Here is an 18,559-nt window from a genome sequence, read left to right as displayed (position 1 = left end):
TTCCCTCCCCCTTTACCAGCATCTAATAATGAACACTATCCGGATCCAGATATTGAAGTGTTCTTATACACAAGTGTCTTACTAATTCAATACAAAATAAATATTTTAAAATTTAAAAGCTAATTAAATTAAGGACAAAACAAAAATAGAAAAAGAGATGTTTATGTTTGGAACTGCTAGAGTTTAAAATTAATAACAAACTATGAAAGCAAAAGGGATTCATATACTGTTAAGCTTGTATTACTCCAGCTAATGTGCTAATACCATTACTTCTGAAACTGTTAAAAATAATTTAATGTAAAATGTTCAGGTAAATTGAGTGAAGCAAAGTGACTGAAAACTTATCATTACAAGGAATGACGGAATTATTATCTTTTGTGCTTTTGTAGTCAAAGTATGCGAATCTAGTCTTAAATACTAACATCTACAAAAAATGGGACATGGAATGTTTCAAAAGTAAATGCAAAGTGTTTACTTGGTGTTGATGTACTTTCTTTCTTAAAGTGAATTAGGTAAAAGGAAAAATGAAAAGATTAAAATATCAGCAACCAGAATAGCAGTCAGTCCTCTAAAGACCTAATACAAGAGGGAAAATGTCAATCATCATATTGTTAAAGTACTGGTTACACAAAAAAAGCATTTCAGCAATGGAGTGAACATAAGTCAGGATGTTGGTTGTTAATTTGTAGATTACAAGAACAAAACTGAAATCGCAGCTTCCATTAATGACTTTTATAATCAATTGGTTGATCACCTTAACTTCAATAATTTATTTGATATCTACCAATCTGGCTTTAGGCGTTATCATGGTGTTGAGACGGCCCCCCTGAAAGTATTCAATGACATCTCTATTATTACTGACTTAGGTGGCACTGCAGTCCTTGTCCTCCTTGACCTGTCCGCTGCCTTTGACACTATTGACCATGAGATATTGCTGTTGCGGCTTGAACATCTTGTTGGGCTTAAAGGGGCTGCTCTTAACTGGTTCAGGTCATATCTAATTGGTAGACACTTTTCAGTGACTTTAAACTCCTCTTTTTCGTCTACTGCTCCTCTTAAATGTGGTGTTCCACAGGGATCCATTTTAGGTCCTATTTTATTCTCTATATACCTTCACCCTATAAGAAATTTAACATTTCTTTTCACTGCTATGCTGATGATACACAAGTTTATATTCCCGTCTGCAACTCTGCAATGAATCAACTGCACAACTGTCTTTTTGAACTAAGATCCTGGATGGCTGATAATTTTCTTGATTGGAATCAAAATAAAATGGAAGTGCTTATAGTGGGTCCATTAGCTAAAGCCCAAATCGTTCTTGGACTTCTCGGCTCTTTCTCTGTCTTTTGCAAACCTCAAGTCCGCAATCTTGGTGTTATCTTTGACAGTAACCTCTCTTTTGAGAAACAGATTAATTCTGTAGTCAAGATTTGCTTTTTCCAGCTTCATCTTTTAGGTAAGATCAAGCCTTTTTTATCTTCTAGGGATCTTGAGAAAGCTACTCATGCTTTTATCTTTTCTCGCCTTGATTACTGCAACTTGCTGTATTCTGGGATTAGCAAATCCCTGATACACAGGTTACAGTTGGTCCAGAATGCTGCTGCTTGCTTTCTGGTTGAGGCAAAAAAGTCTGATTCTGTTTTTCCAATATTAGCTTCTTTACACTGGCTGCCTGTTAGTTTTCGAATTAATTTTAAAATCTTGTTGCTAGTTTTTAAATCTTTACATGGGCTTGCTCCTGTCTATTTATCTGAATTGTGTGCTTTACGCCAGACATCTACAGTGCTTAGATCTTCTGGTCAGCTGTCTCTTGTTGTCCCTCGTACCAAGTGTAAAACGAAGGGAGAGGGACAGGGCTTTTGCAGCTGCTGCTCCTCACCTGTGGAACTCTTTACCTCATTACATAAAGGAGTCGTCTACAATTTAACTGTTCAAAAAAAGATTAAAGACTCATTTCTATTCACTTGCATTCCGTGACCTTCAGTAATACTGATGGTTTCCTCATTGTGATTATGTAATCTTACTTCTATTTATTATTTATGTTAATTTATTTTATTTCTATTTATGTTATTTATATGTTTTTTTCTTCTTTTATTGTAAAGCACTTTGGCCACAGCATTCCTATGTCGTTTTAAATGTGCTATATAAATAAATTGACATTGACTTTTGTTGTTAAGGAGTCCTGTAAGAAGTCAATGTCAAGCTACGCAAAAGACCCCAAGAATCAACTGTAAAAGGACACAGCTGCATACAAGTGTTTTTCTTTATAATTTAATTATTTGACCAACAACTTTTGGATGCATTGCACTGTGTAAACACAGCAACACTATGAAAAATGTAAAAACTCTAATTTTTCTTATAATCACCATATAAATCATCAGCAAACACTGCGCGGAAAGATATTAAATCTAAAAGGTGCACTGGCAAAACACAGCACAGACTTGGAAGAGGCAAATGAAATTAACTCTTCACTGCAGACTGATGTAGGATGGCTCAGCAGAGATAAATTTCAGTTTGAGTTTTACAGAGACGTTGTCTGAAATTAAAATTATCTAAATATTTTGAATATACTAAAATTAAGAATGACCAGTGGCTTCTGTATTCAGCATTTTTCCCAGACCTGGAGAACTACTGTGGTTTGAACCACTGACTGTTGGTTTGCTGCCAGGAACAAAATACAAATTTATTGATATAATGAGCAATGTCGATGCATTCAAAACAAAATTGCAAGTGCTTTCAAGTAAGCTTCCACCACAAAACCCCTGCCAATTTAATCATATGCCATCAAGGCACCACAGAAAAGAGGTGACATGGCTTGAAGGTACACATTACATTAAACAAGTTTAGAACCTGACATCCAAGGTCAACACCTGTTTCACTTTACACTACTGGAACTTGTTTCAAACTCCACCATGATTTAACATTTTTGGTGTGAAAACAACATTATCATCTTATATTTCATAAGCATTATCTGCGTTCAAGTAACTGTCAATTATCCAAGTTATGTGATAAATTTAACATAACAAAACACTCTCAAGCCTTCCTAATTCAATTCTGGATCATGTGTAGAATGGGAATGTCTGAGCAGAATTGTCCACAAAGTAGAAAAAACAGCCATGTGCAGGGTGCCAATCCACCTCAGAGAAGAAAAAACAGCCGTGTACAGGATGACAATCCACCACAGAGTCTATTCATGTACACATCTACAAAGCCAATATGGAACTGCCAATTAACCTAACCAGCATGTGCTGTGGAATGCAGGAGAAAATACAGAATACTCAGAGGAAAACAGGTAACAGACAAGGGAAGAATGTGCAAAGTCTACATGGCAATTGCCAACCGCGACATAGGAACCCAAAACAATGAATTAATGATGCATCAGCATTACTGACTATGTCATGGCGCACTGCTAATTTTTTAAAATATATTTCTGTAAAATTTGAATTACAGCATAAAAATACAGCAATATATATAATAACACATGATGGCATTTTTTCGTACTTTAATTAACCAAAAATATATACTTCTGGTGTGTAAAGAAAATTTAAAAAAAGCTTGAGATATGGTTCTACAATCAAGCATTGATCAAAATTCACACATTTTAAGTAAAATTCAAATAAATATATTTGAAATTATTCTAAAAGTTCTATATTAATAATTAATGATTTTAGCAAGCTTTCAACTTTTTTATATAATTTTTAAAGTATAGATTATTCCTCCATATTACTCACAATAAAAGATCATCAATATCACCTCACTTGTCCTGATGAGAGACACAGCAGTAACACTTTGAGCTGTGATGACCAGGGCACCCTATCTGTAATAACTTCTGCCCACACCATTTGGGGAATTCTCACATATAAAACGACTTAATATAAAAGCAGTTTTTATCTTCAATACTATAACCTAGTGTCTCTACATGAGACACCTTGGCACTGAGAGACATACTGGCATCATCATATGCTGTTTTCTTAGAAAACTGAAGGGTAACAACCTATGTAACTTCTTAACAAACCATACTTCATGGCAATGATACCAAAAGAAAGTCACAGCCACAAGACTGCACTGCCTAATAAGAGGAAGAATAATCATTAGTCTAATTTTGCAAAGAAACCATATTCACGGTACACTGAAAGAAAGCACATAAAACAGATTTCAGTAACAGATTACAAAAATACGTTTCTTTAATAAGCTACATTTAAAAAGATTACCGATAAATGTCAGCAGGGTTTTTAATTTTTGGAAGTTCATGAACATTGTGCCCATTTCCATTACTGTTTTTCCTCTTTCGCTTGGCTTCTTCTTTCTTTTCACTGAATTTGAGAGTTGTGTTCTTTCCTGTGTTTATTCTAACCTGCAAGGGAAATTGAGAAACAATTGTGACTAAAATGTTTCTCCATCATTTTTATATAAAAAAAAACTAACGCTATTACAAATATTAAATGTCTTTTTGAAGTCTAGAGAACATTAAACAGCAAAATGATGACCAAAAATAACCTTTTCACAAACACTTTGCTAAGCGAAGTCTCATAACTTTCCTCTCATTATTTTAGCGCAAGGATATACTGTACAGCCATTTTTTTCCAAAACAAATTATTAATATAGCCCAACACAACAGAAAATAGGATTGACCTTTCACATATGTATTACAACCTAATTTACTTTAATGAAACTATTATCACATTCTATTGGATTTACTTTACTGTCATTCTCCAGGATATGTTGAGGATATGTACACTTAAGCAAAATTAAAATCTAACTATCCAAAACCAAAAGGCTACAATTTCAGATTTCTCACAAAAATGTAAAGTATTTTTGTAATCTTTTCATTAACAAAATGTTAACATCCTACTGCTTGTAATGAATTTTCTCTCTTTCTTTATAAAATTTCAAACATTCTAAAGTATCTGTAAAAAACAGTTTGGTTTCCTATGTAAATGCAATGATTAATGGTTCAAGAAAATTTCCCTGTAAAATAAAAATGTTTTTAAAAGGCACAGAAAAGTATCAAACTTACTCTCTTTGGCTCTACAGTATGAGAAAAGTATATTGTTGGAATATTGTTTTCCTCTTCATTATCATCTTCATCGATATGTTGTTGATCAGTACCATTTAACTGACAATCCCTCAGCCCAGAGTCTTCATTAGTGACATGGAAGTCTTCTTTATTATGAAGTACATGGGTTAATTGCCTAATGTGATCTTCTTTCTCTTCTTCAGATGAAGACGTTGTTTCTTCCGTGTTTATATTCCCATTGAAAGATATTCTAAATTGGAAAATTATTTTAAAAAAAAGATAACTTAAGTAAAACATAACAAAACTGTAAACAATGAAGCTGTACTGGAAAAGATGCTTCCAAACACTGTCCTCAGAAAATGATTCTTGGGGTATAGTGCTATTACACATCTAACTGAAATTAACTTTACTCAAAAGGTGAATATTTTAAGGTTTTTCTGCATCTATTATAAGTAAAACCAACTTTAATTTATTGTGTGTCACAATAAAATTTATACTTTATACAAATGCAGCATAAATGGATTTCATTGCTTATAAACTAATACCAGTTGCAGAATTAATTTCTAGAGTATATTGCCATTAACCAATTAACTTATGTAAACTCTGCTCAAAATTAATACTTTTTAAGCTTTACAAAATTTGCCATTGTACAGCTACTTTAAGATAATTCAGATGAAAACAAGCATGTTCATAAGCTTAAGTATATGTTTCTAGTAGAATTGGCATACTTTTGTTGGATGCCATAATAGCTTGGCTTACTTCTGTTTAAACAAATCAAACTAACCTCATCAGCACAGGACTACTGCTTATGTTAGAATGTCAAACAACAGTGTTATCAAGTGGACATCAGGTAGAGTGTTATGTTTTGGGATATTTTAGTTCATCAGGGGTGTGTTCTTGCTCCTTCTCTGTTCAATGCTTGCATAGACTGGGTGTTGGGCAAGGTCATTGGGAAAAGCGGCTGTGTGGCATTTGTTGGTGAAGAAAGATTCACTGTTGTTGACTTTGCTGACGATGCAGTGATCTTCGCCGTGTCAATGGAAGCTCTGATTGGGGCCCTCGAGAGACTAAGGAGTCTGAGTGTCTGGGCTTGCAAGTGTCCTGGATAAAAACCAAGATCCAGGCCTTTAATGACCTCTTAGGCACAACCACCTGTCTACGGAGAGAGTGTTAACCTTGTCGAGAGGTTTACTTACTTCGGCAGTGACATTCATGTCTCTGGCGACTCTTCCTATGAAGTCAGTAGACGGACTGGGAGAACATAGGGAGTTCATGAGGTTGCTGGAAAGGGGTGTGTGGTGCTCCCGTTATCTAAGCAAAAGGACTAAGGTCCAAGTCTTTTAGAGTCCTTGTGCTCCCTGTCTTGCAATATGGTTGCGAGACATGGACACTATCCAGCAACCTGAGACAAAGACTGGACTCCTTCGGTACTGTGTCTCTTCAGAGAATCCTTGGGTACCACTGCTTTGACTTTGTGTCGCGGAGTCCCAAATGAGGTAAATTACCTGCATTGTGAGGGAGCGTCAGTTTCGGCACTACGGCCATGTGGCACGATTCCCCAAGGGTGATTCTCATTGTTGAGGACCGGAGTGGCTGGACCAGGCCAAGGGGACACCAACATAACTAGGGATGCACCGATACCGAAACGGGTATCTGGTATCGGCCTCGATACCACATTTTCTAAAGTACTCGTACTCGTTAAAAGTCCCCCGATACCAGGGACCGATACCACGGTCTGAGAAATGTCTATGTTTGAGCGGCGTGTAAGGGGTTAATCACAGGCGCCGAGTGCCCGCCCCCAGGACCCGGCTGCAGCTCAGAGCGGGGAGAAGGCGAGGCGAGACATGTCAGCCGTGTGGAACTATTTCAAAGTGAATGAAGACGACAAAACAAAGGCGGACTGCAAATTGTGCTCAGCGAAATTGTCCAGAGGAGGCTCAAAAGGTAGCGCATTTAACACAAGTAATTTAATCAAGCACCTAAAATCCCAACACGACAACGAGTACAAAGAGTTTACCCACGCTTCTAAACCAACACAACCCACGCTGCAGCAAACTCTTGCAAGACGAGAGAAAATGTCCAGAGACAATCCACGTGCTGTGAAAATAACACAGGCAATTATCGAGTACATTGCATTGACTGACCAGCCACTCTCGGAGGTAGAAAATGTGGGATTCCTGCGTCTCCTTCATGTTCTGGAGCACAGATATGATGTCCCAAGCCGCCGCTACATGACTGACACGGAGCTGCCTAAACTACACGACTCTGTGAAAAAACATATCCACAGCCTACTGCAAGCCTCCTCTGCGTTTAGTTTCACCACGGATATTTGGACAAGCAGTGTTAGCCCCGTGTCGCTAATTAGCCTAACCTCCCAGTGGATAGACGAGAGTTTCTTGTTTTTTTTGTTAAATTATATGACTAAAGCTGTTACCTGTAAATTTAAATCATGTTTTTATTAAGTACTCGGTATCGGCAAGTACTCGGTATCGGCGAGTACTGAAATGCAAGTACTTGTACTCGTACTCGTTTTACAAAAAAGTGGTATCGGTGCATCCCTAAACATAACACTTGGCTGCGGTAGATAGAGGGTCATTTCCGGAGGGTGGGACTGGACTGTGTGTCTGCTGTTTCATCATACGGTGGGTGCGGCAATGTGCTGTACCAGTGCATGCTCCCCAACCTGACCTGATCTGACCTCATCTGATGAAGAAAAGTTTTACTAAACTTATATTTTGTGAATAAGCAATTTTTGAATATTCTTTACTAGTAAGCCCACGATTCGCCAGCGAATCGGAAATCCAAGAATGGCAATCAGTTTCTGTTCCGTCCGATATCTGGATGGATGACATATCATGGAGGGTGGGTGCGTCTGGGGAAAAGTCATTTAATTACATACGCATATCTGTAGTAAAGCGGTCTCGTTTTGTGGACACGTGATTCTGTTGCCTTTGATGACACCAACTGCTGGCAGAGTGTAGCACAGCAAGTTCAGCCCTGCGCCCATATCCGGTTTACTCCGTGTAGTTTGGACGTCTGGGGCTTCCGTACCGTAATACTGTAATGTGATTCACATATGCTCTGAATCCTCTTGTTTTTTTTGTTTTTTCTGTGGACGCCGCTGCGTTTGACTCTGGGGCGGGCGCCAAACTGAATGACCGTTATGTGATCTACATTACTGGCACAGTGGATTAGAGCAAGTCTAGTTTACAGGTGGCGGGCTCGTTGCAATGCGGCAGTGTGCGTGAGTGGAGCACAGCAAGTTCAGCCCTGCGTCCATATCCGGTTTACGCCGTGTAGTGTGGACGTCTGGGGTTTCCGTACTGTAATACTGTAACGTTGCAGTGCCGCAGTGTGTGTGCGCCTCGATGTGCCCAGAACTTATATCCGGTTTACAACCTTCGGTTAGTAAGATGGATGGCATCAAGTGCATTTGTTTTGCTTATTATCAAAAAAAGTATCATGAGCAACAAGAATACATACATTTTGTTCAAATGTATAAAAACTGAGACCTTGACCATAAAATGTTCTGCTAATACATTCGAGTCCTTTTACTGTCTACTATAAGTTTAATACATTTATGTCAAACTTAATTAAACCTACTAATGATTTCAACTGTATCTGAGCCCTTTATTGAAGTTCCCCAAGCTTAACTATCTTTTTCAGGTTAAAATGAAAAGTGAGTGGAACAAACAATAAAAGATCAGTATAAAGCACTGTAACCCACCACAGAGTCCAGAGCTTTACTGTCAAGATATACAAATGTTTGTAACAGGTTTCATTTATCTTTATTAGAAAAACACACATGAACAAAACTAACTATAAACTGATTTAGTAATAATGTCTCGGCTTTTTACACAGTACTAAAATGTAACCCCAACTGAAAAGAATAAAAGACTGACAAGGCAGGTAGATATGGAGTGACTAGAAGTATGAATTCATGACCTGAAAGTCAGCAGAATTGTCATCAGTGTTACACATCTATCTAAGAACAAAAGGACAATGAAAAACCTTTTAATTCCCCATATACAGAAACACATACACCTTAAAGGATACATTTGGTATCCAAACTTCACAAATATGATATGCATTTGACATGCAAAACTGTGTTCTAAAGTTAAGCATTTTCTATAGATTTCAAAAAATACACTGCCAGCACTGGCGTTTTACAATGAAACCAATGAAAAACAAAAGCATAAACCATTAAAGTCCTCTTTGAGTTTCAATAACAGAAAACATACCTTCCCCATTTCCAACGCATGTTTGTGACAACAAAACGGATCTGAAAATAATCATTTTATTGCATATTGCTGTGGTACTATTTTTCTCAAGGTAAGGGTATTTTTTTTATTTGCTTATGTAAGTTCTATTCCAACGCATGTTTGTGACAACAAAACTGATCTGAAAATAATCATTTTGTTGCATATTTCTGTGGTACTATTTTTCTCAAGGTAAGGATATTTTTTTTATTTGCTTATGTCAGTTCTAACATAAATACAGAAGTAAATCAAAACTAAGCCAATCACGTTGCACAAACAGTTTACTTTGATTTCATCTTTTGATGGGAAACTATGCCCCTTTGAGCTTAGTGAAAGGTCATTACAGAAGATGACAAGCTCTGTGGTAGCATGCACAGTTGTTCTTTTAAAAATGATAGAATCTCATAGTATTGGAGCTTTTTGTTAAGAAATGACATTCAGAAGCTATTTTACAAAATGTGTGTAATTGCAAGAGTCGGATCAATACTTGACAACTTTCTTGGCTTGAAAAATGGAAAATAAGTTCATATGTTTTCATTGTAGGTACCCCACGTCCCATCATAAGCCTCCATTACAAAATGGCAGTGTAGGCAAAATATTTTTTTTTATATAATTTATAGAAAATCCTTAACTTTAAGACACAATCTGCATGGAAATTGCATATATACCATGTTTGTGAAGAAATAAATTGGACTTGGGAAAAATACCGAACTTATCCTCGAACACCTGACTGGCTCTCTGAAAAAAATACTGTCATAAAGCAAACACACACCTCTGGATACAATTACTCAGTTAAGGGAAGCACCAAGTTAGAGCTAATCCCAGCTGCACCAAATAAGGTTATGCCTTGGAAATGGGTTGTCATGATATTCATACTAACATTATGGCTTAGGTAAATGACAAAATGAGTCCTGTGTAATTTCACAAAAAAGGCATTAGGGTACAGAATCATATGTGGAGCCCAAGCACTATTTTGTAACAAAAAAAAAAAAACCAGCCACCTGCATTATCATGAGCGGTTTATATTCAGGGTAAATTACAGTGAATCTTGAAAAACAAATCTTGAAACTGACCACAGTTAAAAGTACATTTTCTAGAGTGTTACTGGAAAATAAGGTTATAGAAAATGAATATCTGATGAAAAAAATGTGCTAGTAAATCAGTGAAAGGCTTTGTTTAAAACAAAAAACCTGTAGACATAAAAGTATAAGCTGAATAAGATGAAAGTCCATATACAGAATTTTTACCAATCTACCTCTGGTAATACAGCGAGTTAAAAGTGAGACTGTGGAAAAAGTCAAAGAACTACCGAACTGTAGGGTTCTGATTAAGAACTGCTTAATCTCAATTAGGTTTGTAGATTCCTTATATCTCAAGAGAAAAAAAAATGTTTCATTTCCATCTAAAACAACCAATCAAACAGATATATTAAATGGCATCCTATTGTGATGAAGTGTTATATTTTAAATTCTAAGAATGACTTTGGTAGCACTGTAGTGCATTGGCAGCACTGCTGCCTCACAGTAAGGAGACCAGGGTTTGCTTCCCAGGTGCTCTCTGGATGCAGTTTGCATGTTCTCCCTGTTTGTTTCCTACAGGTGCTCTGGCTCCTTCCACACTGCAGGTTAGGTGGACTGACATTGCCAAACTGGCCCTAGTGTGTTCGTGTTTTATCCCTGTGATGGGCTGACACCCTGTCTAGTGTTGTTCCTGCCTTGTACCCAAAGACTACTTGCAATGACTCCAGCTGCCTCATAACCCTGTCCAGAATAACCCAGTTATGAAGATGGACAGATGGATGAAAGGGCGACCTTATTACTTTACAAGGAAAACAAATATCCAACCTAAACATATCCTTACAACAGCTTTAATGCAACAGAAGTCTACCAAAATGTTGAAGTAAATTTTCCATTCAAAAGTAATTATAAAACTATCATTCAGGTAAGCGCTTAAAATTTTTATTTTGACATCTTTCATTCCACATTTCTAGATTTTGCAACTCCTTTTTTCTTGTATAAAATAAAAAAATAAAAAGGATTCGGGGAAATGAGTGAAAATATTCTGAAATGTGGTCAAGTAACACCTATTTCTCAACACACTGAAACTGGTAAACCCAAACACAATATACATTTCAAAACAAATTTAAAAATAGGATTTTAAGTATAGCCAGCAACAGCTGGAAATTACGAAATAAATTAATAAAATACATACTGATTGATTGAAAATGATTACTAAAAAAATAAAAAGGATTCGGGGAAATGAGTGAAAATATTCTGAAATGTGGTCAAGTAACACCTATTTCTCAACACACTGAAACTGGTAAACCCAAACACAATATACATTTCAAAACAAATTTAAAAATAGGATTTTAAGTATAGCCAGCAACAGCTGGAAATTACGAAATAAATTAATAAAATACACACTGATTGATTGAAAATGATTACATCCTGGTAGTAAAACTCAGCTATGAAACACCTAGCTCAAAAGTTGCTTTAAACAACAAAAATGCATCTTTAAATTTTAGAGTAAAGTGATCTTTCCTAAAACAAGTTAGTTTGCTTTCTGGCACAAAATATTCTTTAAAATGCTTCTGCATATGCAGGCGAAAATTCATATTTGCCAATATTTAATAATGAATCCAATTTAATTACAGTTTTTTTAATTATGGAAATGTTTACAATTATAACTCATTTTTCCTTATTTAATGTTAACAGAAGCAGTTCTTAATATTTAGAGATATACTAACTATGGAATCTTATTAAAAGAAGTTCTTCTACTCCCCCTAAAGGAAAAGATGGATATTGAAATTTCCACCTTAGATATATTAAAAACCCCACCATTAAAACATTATTTTACTTTATTTTTACCCTCACCATCACTCCATCTGTCTGCAGGACGTCTTTGGTTTTTTTTTTTTTTTTATTGGAATAGAATATTTAATGAACAGAATTCATAATATCACAATTATAATAAAAACTTGGTATGCTTTAAGCATACAATACGGACAAGAAATACTGATAGTCCAAAAGCACAAATATCCAGACCACAAAAACACAAGAAATGTGATAATATAGCATGGCAAATGTGCATCAAATGTAACGAAAAACACAGCAGTGATTCATTTGACATAAAAAAAAAAAATCAGAGATAATGACCAATGTGTGCACTGGCTATTTTAATTTAAATAAAATAATGATAAATGGAGCACACAGTTCTTCAACATGCATTAAAATGATTGTTATTCATTCTATGAATATTCTGCAAGTTGACCTATTCAGTAATATAAAGTGGCCTTCTGGATTTCCAAGAGGATAGTTTTCTTCAGTAAAGTGTAGACTTGGATTTGAATCTCAATCTGACAAATGTCTGTGTAAAGTGTGCATGTTCCTCCTGATTATGAGTTGTATTATTCTGGAGTACTCCAGTTTTTTCCTACAACTTAAAAGTGATGCCTGATAAGTTCAATAGCTAGTTAGCTAGTTTAAACTTGCCCAAAAAATTAGGTTTAGGGGTGTAAGTGAATATGTGCCACAATTGCAACACAGGCTGTTTAACATCACTTTTAGAAAATTAAATCCACAATGGTTTGTTCAACTCACTCCACATAATAAGATACCTGAATATCTCCCATCTTCCAATATTCTCCAATTAATTATTCCATATATCACATTTAGGTTAATGTAATAAAGCCAAAACATTCACTACCACAGTATGCAAGCATCAGCCTAACCTAAAAATAGTTTAGTCCACACATATATAAGAAAACAAGAAAGGATTTTGGTTCTAAACATGCCAACAAATATAAACACAGTGCTTCCCATTTACAAAGTCATTGCTTATAACACAAACTGGAACATACAATAGTTTTTAAACATTTAGACTGGCATCAGAGAGAGGCAATTATTGTTGTTATTATTTTTGAATGCTTTGATTTTAAATTATTTCTCTAGTCATTATGAGGCTGCAGCTCCGATTGGGCTCTGTTTATAAGCTATTCAACCTAATCAGTCACTTGTGTGCTCCAATGAATACACACTTATTGCTCTTTAGCTTCTGGATGCACTGTGGACTGATAACTAATTCATATAGTTTTTCTAGGGTATGTAAGACACGCTAACCCTCATGAAAAAGGAGTGCTAGGATGTTTTTTGTCTTCTACTGTATGTTTTTAATTTCTTTTCCTGACTTTTCTGAAGTATCCTAAAATTTCTGATGAGCCTGTTCTGGGTGCATATGTATTCACCTCTCATGTTCATCAAGCATCTCTTCTTCTGCCTCAAGCTCATCAAGTCTGGCCCACAGCTCTTCTTCAGAAAGAATACCACTTGACGATTTTGATCCTTTTCCATTTTCAATGTCAGACTCAAAAACTTCTTGTACTTTAGGTTTTGAAAATGGCTTGTGGGCAGTTCTATGCTTGCCTGAGAAAATAATTACAAAAATTGCTTGAAATTAAGAGTTATATTAATCAAACAGTTCTTGACAACTATACAGTGTAAAAAGAAAATGTAACTTCACATTAATTAACCTTAAGTAAACAATTTACCATTAGGATATATTTCATAAAATAAACCAAATAGTATTTAAGAATGCCACTGTTCAACAAGTCATGGGATAAGCTATAGCAATCATAACAATCAGTAATTACTTGTTGCCATTAAACAAGACAGTAACAAAGAAGTAAAAAACAGCAAATAAAACACATGAAAATAATCAAATGTATTCAAAAAAATTTTCATTGAAGTCAAATTAGCATGAAGGATATCCTCACCGATCAATCTGTGGTGTTGGTTGATCCTCTTTTCTAACAGTCTTATTCCCTAATCATTTTCAAGGCTGTAAAGGCTCCCAATAACAGGCTATATGTGTCTTCTAAACTCTAAACTCAAGTGAGTGGCAACCAACATGATCTAAGGCATTCCTATTCATATATACATTAAAACGGACAAGACCTTCATTTTCTTTTTCCAGTTATCCTTGTGGTGTTTTATAAACAGCTTTTGTAAAACTGGGGTCGGATCCTTCCCGAGCTTTTGATTCCCTGCTGTTGAAACCATAAACTGATACTCTAGCTCATAAGAAAAACTGTAAGGGCATCATTCCTTCCTTACCATAAAACTAAGAGACCATGGAAAAACTGAATCCCTGTTCCTAAGCTTCACAATGCTGACTTAGAAAGTATGCTGGTTTCCATTTTGACAATGTACCATTTCTCTACGTATAGGTGCTCTTGGTCCTAAAATTAATCCTTTTGCTTAAGGATGACCCGATTAAATAAATACTGACCTGAAAATAACTGAACATATGTTCCATCTTTGTCATGTTCTCTGATGGTGTAGTTAGTTATACACAAGTTAAAAAATTGTTTTATAATATGCAATATAAAGCATTCTCTGCCCAACAATAAAAACACATCACTGTTTTAAATACTGACAGCAAACCTGTTTCCTAACGTAAGCAACGTGAAATGCATAACACTGAAAGCCAAAGCAGACATATACTTTGTTCCCCCAATTTGTTTTACTGACGCTTTTACTAAAGCTGTGCAGATTAGCATAAAGCTCATTAGAGGTAGAAAATGGAATTGTGAAAGAAAAAGGAAGTCATCTTTAACATCTGAAATGTGCTACCAAAGCCTTAAAAATAGTAATTTGCAGAAAGGGGAAATGAGGTCACACACCTGACAAGCAGCACAGCTGACAAATATCTAAACAATTCCAGAACAGAAATTAAACTAATATTGAATTATATTGCAAATTTAAAGAAAAGCAAGCTTCTTAAAATAATATAAGGAAATGGTGATTAATTTGTATGGTTTACTCAAATGTTGATCTAGAAAACAAATTTTGACATTGATTTGCAAGTAATATAATACTTTTGCATGCAAAAATGTAAATGGCATAATGTACAACATACACAAGACTTTTTTTTTCATTTAACTTTACAGCAGTATGTCTAACAAGAATTCGGATAAGAATACAATATATTCGTTTACAAGAAAAGTACTTTGTAAAACTGAAGATTAAAAAAACTGCATGGATTATGCTTTGAATTGTGTCAGCCAAAATAACGGAAAACAAAGAAATCTAAGTAGACTTTAAAAGTGAAATTCAGAAAAAGTCCAACAGGCTGACTATTATGACCATCTTATCTGCAACAGATTCAACTGCTGAAAAAAATACTTATTCACTGCTGTGTAGAACTGCAAGCAGCTGAAAAAGAGACAAGAATATTATAATTTTCAAAGTGCTCACAGAGTATTTTTTTTTATTATTTAGTTACACTAATTTGCTTAAATAAATCTAAGCATGGCTTAAAATGTTCAGAGATAAGGTCTAATCAGTTCTGCTGTCATTAAGGCCAAGAAGTTACCTGTGGAATTTCAAAATGAAGTGGGTAGGAGGAAATAATCTGGAAAAAGATATAAAACGATTGGCAAAGCTTTGAACCTTCCTAAGAGTACTGTGAGACTGACCGTTGCAAAATGGAAAAAGGGAACATCTCAGACACATCCATAATCAGACTATCCTACCAAACTGGACAAGAAAGGCAAATATCAAATAAGTGACCCAGAGGCCAGCTACAGTACTGATTTGACTTGTAGATTATCTTTAGCTGAAATAGGAAAGACTATATAGACATCAACAATTTCTTCAACACTTTACATATTCCGCCTCTGTGGGACAGTGTTTATAAGTAAGCTACTTCTGAAAAAAAACATTAAAGCTGCAATTGCACTACCAGGTCTTGATGCCTCAATCAGAATTGGGGAATAAAACCAATCCAATGTCTATAGTGTTTACTTTGCACAGTCTAAATGTGGCTTAATAGTTTACATACATATTCAGCTTGTGTAATATATATGCCTCAGTTGTGTTGTGACATAATGATGAGGCCATGAACATGGATCTTCCTTGTTTTTTCTGCAAATGCTCTTCAGTTTTCCACATTTAAATATCAGAGCCTTTTCTTTAAATACAGTGAGTCAGTATAGCTCAGAAATCTAATAAACATTTTGTTTCCTTGCTGCATCACTGTTCAGTTTGTTGGCTTTGTCCTGCATGACTGTTGTAACATGTTGCATAATGCACAAAACATGATGTAATCAAGCCAAACTCGAGTGAAAATCTGACCTGATTATTTAAACTCAAATCAGATACAGGAGACTCAAACTGAATAGGAATTCACTATCATATATGAAAGTGACCATTCATATCTGATACCAACAAAATAAAAAAAGAGATGAGGACACTTTCAACAAAAGGAACTGGAAAGCTAGTTGCCACCAAGCTAGGAGCCAAACACATAGATATCCTTGGGAAACCTGTTTTAGTCTAACAGAGATTTGCATTCAAAGTGAACATTAATTTTTTGATCAGGACAATGATCAAAGCTACTAAGGAATGGCTTTGAAAAAAGACAACATTCCAGCCACTGCCCAGTCTTGGATTCAATTGAAAAATTTGTGTCATGACTTGAAAACTGCTGTTTACTGACACTGTCTAACTGAACAGATTTGGAGTAAATATACATTGAAGAAAGGGCAAAAATTCTAATATTTACTGTAAATGTGCAGAGTAGGGCTGCAACTAATGATTATTCTGATAATCAATTAATCTGGCGATTATTTTGTCGATTAATCAATTATTTGGATTGTTTTAAAAAATCATTTGTAATTAAATACAAAGTTCATGAAATGGAACTTTTCGCCAAATAAACAGATTTGTAGAAAATTCTCAGAAATTATTTTTTATATGACCTACCTGTAGATATTTTAAACAAAACATAGATTTATATACAACATTTATATAATAATACTTTGAAAATAAACTGAAAAAATTGAAATAAAACACAATACATTTCTGGCTCTGGTTGTGCATTGCATGCATGCATGCACACAAACACACATACACACACACACTTTCCTTAAAAAAAAACACAGATTTCAATAAATTAACTAAACTGGCAATTTGGCTTATGTATTCAGAATCGCATGAAACATCCATCCATCCATTATCCAACCCGCTATATCCTAACTACAGGTTCAGGGGGTCTGCTGGAACCAATCCCAGCCAACACCGGGCGCAAGGCAGGAAACAAACCCCGGGCAGGGCGCCAGCCCACTGCAGGGCACATGCGCGCACACACACACACACTATGGACAATTTTGGATTGCCAATGCACCTAACCTGCATGTCTTTGGACTGTGGGAGGAAACCGGAGTACCCGGAGGAAACCCACACAGACACGGAGAGAACATGCAAACTCCACGCAGGGTGGACCTGGGAAGCGAACACACTTTTGTGACCTGCCACATATAATATGCTTTCAGAAGAGTGCTGTTAGATTGTTACAGTTGAAACTGAGTGATCCTGCAACAAAATCTGTTGTACTGGTTACACTAGGCTTGCAGCAGCACTTGCACATTATTGCGTCTTCCTCCAAACCAAATAAAATCCAGTTGAAGTCCGATAGTGTAACGGTGTGGGTCAGATCATACACCTTCTATTTTGGGAGCTTCTTGAACTCGACACCATCGATAGTCATGACCAGGATGAGCTGTGCAGATGAGGACAAACACACTAAACAAGGGGATGGTGAAAAAGTGTTCTGTTTGTTTTTAATAAAAGCACTAACAAAACAGTGTTCAAAAAGTGCAGTGCTCAAAATGTTCCATAAATAAATAAATAATCTGGGCCCCTGTAGCTGTCTCTGGCTCCCGACAAGGTATCTCATCAAGCCTTTGACTCTTGCTGCCAGGCTTGCATCCTTGTGGTCAATGGCACCACCCTCAGAATGCCTCTCAGCCTCTCACTCCCCTGCAACCATGATGCCTCCCTTCAGCGAGACCGCTACAATAAAGCAGTGCTCCGTCATTCCAGTTCCCAGGTCACTCAGTTGGAGTGGGCATCAGCCCCCAAGCGCCATCCGCACACTCCAAGGGACTTCCTCCCAGCTATTGGTCTTCTCTGGCTTTCATCCGCTCACTGCCTTTTGTTTCTATCCATCTTTTAACTTATGGCCTTTTCCTCTTGATTCTTTAGATTCTTCCCTTTTTCCATTCCTACACTCATGCTTCCCTTTTAAAGTGGGGATATGGCACAACTGAGGCAATCAGCAGCTCCCAGCAGCAATTAAGGTCACGGGCAATCCTGCACCTGTACACTAAGTGCAGGGCCGTCCACATGGGAACCACTCGTACACCCGCTACCATGCCCCCAACCTGAAGACGAAAGTCTGGTGATTGTTTACTTAAAAGAAGCCAATCAGCTGTAGACCTCAC

General features: G+C 36.2%; 1 protein-coding gene across 2 annotated transcripts in view; it reads right to left on the bottom strand.

Moving 5' to 3' along the window:
• Positions 1-18,559, bottom strand: part of uri1 (URI1 prefoldin like chaperone) — a 177,555-nt gene that overhangs the window by 9,475 nt on the left and 149,521 nt on the right. For both annotated transcript variants that reach the window (XM_028809670.2, XM_051932184.1), the window contains 3 exons: positions 13,520-13,697; positions 5,018-5,267; positions 4,212-4,354 (listed from right to left, as the gene is read on the bottom strand). In XM_028809670.2, coding sequence (XP_028665503.1) covers positions 4,212-4,354; positions 5,018-5,267; positions 13,520-13,697 — 571 coding nt within the window. The remainder of the gene's footprint in view (positions 1-4,211; positions 4,355-5,017; positions 5,268-13,519; positions 13,698-18,559) is intronic.

The sequence above is a fragment of the Erpetoichthys calabaricus genome, chromosome 9 (genome assembly GCF_900747795.2).
Source record: "Erpetoichthys calabaricus chromosome 9, fErpCal1.3, whole genome shotgun sequence".
Classification (NCBI taxonomy): Eukaryota; Metazoa; Chordata; class Cladistia; order Polypteriformes; family Polypteridae; genus Erpetoichthys; species Erpetoichthys calabaricus.
This window is presented reverse-complemented; position numbering and strand designations above follow the sequence as displayed.